The sequence below is a fragment of the Tachysurus vachellii genome, chromosome 24, assembly GCF_030014155.1.
Source record: "Tachysurus vachellii isolate PV-2020 chromosome 24, HZAU_Pvac_v1, whole genome shotgun sequence".
Classification (NCBI taxonomy): Eukaryota; Metazoa; Chordata; class Actinopteri; order Siluriformes; family Bagridae; genus Tachysurus; species Tachysurus vachellii.
Window position 1 is genome coordinate 17,363,134 of NC_083483.1, and position 5,000 is coordinate 17,368,133.

General features: G+C 38.8%; 1 protein-coding gene across 1 annotated transcript in view; it reads right to left on the reverse strand.

The window, feature by feature from the left end:
- Positions 1-1,845: 1,845 nt before the first annotated feature.
- The window catches only part of zmp:0000001082 (integrin alpha-D), a 25,426-nt gene continuing 22,271 nt past the window's right edge, over positions 1,846-5,000 (reverse strand). Inside the window, exons 27-31 of the mRNA XM_060860155.1 lie at positions 4,681-4,803; positions 4,094-4,195; positions 3,955-3,984; positions 3,639-3,749; positions 1,846-2,526 (exon numbers count right to left, since the gene is read on the reverse strand). Coding sequence (XP_060716138.1) covers positions 2,317-2,526; positions 3,639-3,749; positions 3,955-3,984; positions 4,094-4,195; positions 4,681-4,803 — 576 coding nt within the window. The 3' untranslated portion in view covers positions 1,846-2,316. The remainder of the gene's footprint in view (positions 2,527-3,638; positions 3,750-3,954; positions 3,985-4,093; positions 4,196-4,680; positions 4,804-5,000) is intronic.

Genomic DNA, 5,000 nt, shown 5'->3' on the forward strand with positions numbered 1-5,000 from the left:
CTTTGTCTTGTCTGAGTTCGATGACGCTTCACTCTGTTAATGTCATTAAACACAATTCTTTAAAATCTGACTCGTTAGCAGTTTCATTATTTAAAGATGAAGGTGCAGAATATTAGGAAGTGGTAGCTGTTATTTTATTAAATTGTTATTGATATTCTGTAATATCTCATATAAAGGCTGAATTTTATTCTAGAACACTTTCTTGATCATTTCATTTTCAGAGCAGCTCTGTGCTGTGTTTAAATTTAATGAATGAACTTATAAGGATGTTTTATATATTAGAGCTCTACTGAATTGTGTTTTTGTTGGAATAAAATCTAAAAACTCATGACTGCGTTCACTGTGTGTGTGTGGGGGGGGGGTTGTCTGTTCACCTCAAGAGGAAAAAGTGACGTTAAAAGTATGGTATGTTAGATCAATCAGAACACATTCTAGTAAAAGAAGAAGAAGGAGAAAAAGTGAACTGCAGACTGTTTCTCATTTCCTTCTTTGAGTTTTCTCACTCTGAGGAAGCCGAGACACCTGAAGAACCTGTTGTGAAGGTCTTTTGTTGTGAACATCCTTCAGTCTGCTGGTCTAAATGTCATCCACACCAGACACTTATATTTGAGGATGTTGTCCAGTCCCTACTTTATCTGGAAAATTATTTTATAATTTATATTTAAAGTAGGAGCTCTTTAAAGTAGGAGCTCTATAAACTGTTTATTAATTCATTACATCCATACAAATGACACCATATGGCCATAAAAATGTGCACCCTGACCATCAGGTGTTTGTTGAAGATGTTATTCATGATATTCATGTTCATTAATCAGTTCTACTCTTGTGAAAGGTTCTTGAATAGATTTTCGATCATGGCTGTGGGGATTAGTGATCATTCAGCTACAGGAGCATTAGTGAGATCAGACACTAACTGAAGTTGTGTGGAAAGGTTTATTTAACACTTTGTTAAAATGACTCTGGAACTGAGAATGAATGATATTAACTGGTTAAGTATTTTAAATGAAGATTTTGACTCTTACACACTTTAACAATTTAGAATTCAAATTCAGTGTAAAATTTCATTAGCTTGTTCATTTGTAATGCTTCCAGTCCCCGAACTTAAAAGACTTCTCTAACCTCTTTATTAGCTGTAGAGAATCTGCTGCAATGTTGAAAGGATGAACCTGGTGTACAGATCAGATAACTGACCCAGTGAGACATTCTGGCTGTAGAACAGATCCACATCAAAACATTACAGAAATCTCAGCAGAACACTTCAATATTAATGCTTTACCTTAAAAACAGACTTCACCAACAAATTTTAAACTCAGGCACTTAGACGTTTAAGTTTTGTGTTTCTGCTCATTACTAGTGTGATTATTTGGTGTTTATTTGGTTTATAATAACCCTAACATTTACTCATTTGGTCACTCTCTGACCTGAGCTCAGCTTCTGTGACTGGGAGCCAGTGCAATGTGGATAAGATCATTTTCTATTACTTTTCTAATGATTTTTCTTGTACGTGAGACGACATTATCTAGAGTCACCTGATCATGTTGTGTGGGTCAGATAACTGATAATTAATCAGTCGGGGAGATTATTGATAAACCTCTGTTCAGTAGAGGAAGTGAATGGTTTCTGTTTATCTGTGCATTTGAATGACTTCTGATTCTATTAAAGGTAAAATCACTTTAATATTCACACACAAACAAAATGCACAAGAACCACAGATTTAAGAGTTCATATCAGAATTAATCTTTATGAGAGGGAAACGGTGTTAGTGAAAGAGTCAGTGTAAAAAATCTTGTATCTCTGGCATATAAAAAATATGAAAATATAACGTGAAAAATAAAGACATTCATATCATATTTATTATTTATTATTATGCAAATCATTATGCACAACAGCCATATTACTAGTAAATGATCACATGCTACGTTCTAGCAGATAGAATTATATATATTACACACACACAATCACATACTGATTATTTTAATATAAGATCAGCATACATTGTGGAATTATTCTGCCTGTTATACACAGTTCTTCACAGTGGTCATAACAAGGTATATGTGTGTAGCACAGCAGGAAGTGAAAATCAGGAATGAGTAGCAGGTTGGACAAAATATGATGATATATATAATATATTGTAATTAAAATGATGACATTCTATAAGATGTCCACAGACACATAATCATCTTGTCCTGGACACTGAGGTCCTCCTACAATACACACTGCATATATATATATATATATATATATATGTGTAATATACTGCAAAAATAATACAGACAGGGTTACAGATACAGTCAGTATCTACTCAGTAAAGAATTGTCACTCTACATTTTCTACATTCTCCTTCTTTCCATTTTCTGACACAGCATCATTTCCTCCAGCAGGAATAAACGGTTTCTCTTCAGCTGTGGAAGAAGATTCTCCTGGCTTTCCGTTTGTATCAGCACTGCAGCCTTCATCTTCTCCCTCAGTTCTGTTCTCATTCCCTTCTTCAAATAATTCACGATGTTTACGCTTAAAGAATCCACACTGAGAGATACAGGAGGAGATGGTGTAAGAGAGACAGGAGGAGATGGTGTAAGAGAGACAGGAGGAGATGGTGTAAGAGAGACAGGAGGAGATGGTGTAAGAGAGACAGGAGGAGATGGTGTAAGAGAGACAGGAGGAGATGGTGTAAGAGAGACAGGAGGAGATGGTGTAAGAGAGACAGGAGGAGATGGTGTAAGAGAGACAGGAGGAGATGGTGTAAGAGAGACAGGAGGAGATGGTGTAAGAGAGACAGGAGGAGATGGTGTAAGAGAGACAGGAGGAGATGGTGTAAGAGAAACAGAGATACAGGAGGTGATGAGTAATAGAGAGAGAGGAGAAGATGGAGAAAGACAGAAAGATGGGGGAGATGGAGTAAGAGAGACAAAGAGAGAGACAGGAGGAGATGGAGTAAGAGAGACAGACAGAGAGACAGGAGAAGATGGAGCAAGAGAGACAGAGAAAGGAGGAGATGGAGTAAGAGAGAGAGAGAGAGAGAGAGAGAGAGAGAGGGGAGGAGATCTGATCTTTACAGATGAGTGTTTAAGACTAAAATACAGGTCAGGCGATTTACACTTCACCTGAGGCAGCACAGTGCTGGTGTGTACTGGTCTGTACTTTAATGTACTGGTGTGAACTGGAGTGTACTGATGTGTGCTGGTGTGTACTGGTGTGAACTTATATGTGCTGGAGTTTGCTGGAGTGTAGTGGTGTGTACTGGAGTGTGCTGGTGTGTAGTGGAGTGTATTGGTGTGTAGTGTTGTGTACTGGTGTGTAGTGGTGTGAACTGGTGTGTACTTATATGTGCTGGAGTTTGCTGGAGTGTAGTGGTGTGTACTGGAGTGTGCTGGTGTGTAGTGGAGTGTATTGGTGTGTAGTGTTGTGTACTGGTGTGTAGTGGTGTGAACTGGTGTGTACTTATATGTGCTGGAGTTTGCTGGAGTGTAGTGGTGTGTACTGGAGTGTGCTGGTGTGTAGTGGAGTGTATTGGTGTGTAGTGTTGTGTACTGGTGTGTAGTGGTGTGATTGGTGTGTATTTTATGCTACAGTTCTGAGTACTGTGTATTAACTATAACCAGCAGCTCTTACTGAGCTGAGCTCTGATTGGCTTTTACCTTTAACAGCAGTATAAAGATGATGATGAGCAGGAGAAATCCGAGAAATCCACCTGTCCCACTGATTGCTGTAACATCAGGAGGAATTACCAGCTCTAATTTCAGAATCATCTATAATCACACACACACACACACACATTTAACATTGACACCATTAACACTATTAACTCTACCAACACTACTGGTTTCCATCACTACCATCAGACACCACTTAAACACTGATAGCTGGCTGACAGTTAAATATTCTTCTATCTGTCATACATTCATCAGTCCAGTTAATTGTAAGCAACACCATAATCTGAGACAGGAAACATACCATATCATGGTGAATTCTGCTGGTGTCATTCTGGAAAAGTAAAACATCTGGAAGTTAGAAATACAGAAATAACACTGATATACAGTAAGATAAACACAAAGGTGTGTGTTTGTGTGTGTGCGCGAGTTTCTGTTCTCACTTCTCTGCCACTGGAAAGTTGACGATAAAGCTTTTTATCAAAGTCCAGCTGAGCAGAAACAGAAAATTCGTCCTCCTCCTTAAACTCACTGAAAAGCCATTTCTACAGAGGAACAGGACAAAGACAGACAGAGCTCAGTTTCTGAGTGTATGCATGTGTGTGTGTATGTGTATGTGTGTGTGTGTATGTGTGTGTATGTGTGTGTGTGTGTATGTGTGTGTGTGTGTGCGTGTGTGTGTGAGTGTGTATGTGTATGAGTGTGTGTATGTGTTTGTGTGTATGTGTGTGTGTATGTGTGTGTGTGTGTATGTGTGTGTGTGTGTGTGTATGTGTGTGTGTGTGTGTATGTGTGTGTGTGTGTGTGTGTGTATGTATGTGTATGTGTGTGTATGTGTGTATGTGTGTGCGTGTGTGTGTGTGTGTGTGTATGTGTGTGTGTGTGTATGTGTGTGTGTGTGTGTGTGTATGTGTGTGTGTATGTGTGTGTGTGTGTGCGTGTGTGTGTGTATGTGAGTGTGTGTGTATGTGTGTATGTGTGTGTGTGTGTGTGTATGTGTGTGTGTGTGTGTGTGTGTGTGTGTTATTACCCCTGTATAATTTTGTTTATTAGGGAAGGAGACGAGAGTGCTCCACTCAAACAGGACAGCAGACTCAGAATCCAGTAAGAAAGGATTACACTTGAACAATACACAGTTCTCAACTGGACACTCCTGCAGGACATCCCATAATAACAGTGAGTGAGGAATGCCATAGTAACCAAACATGTTAAACAGAAGAGTTGTAAACATCACAGTCATGTAGAAGTCCTGTTCCTGTGCAGTGATGTTCAGTTATCTCTGATAAATGTTATAAATTTAGTGAACCGTCTCATCACATCACTGTCATAAACCTTCACAGAGGAAATACA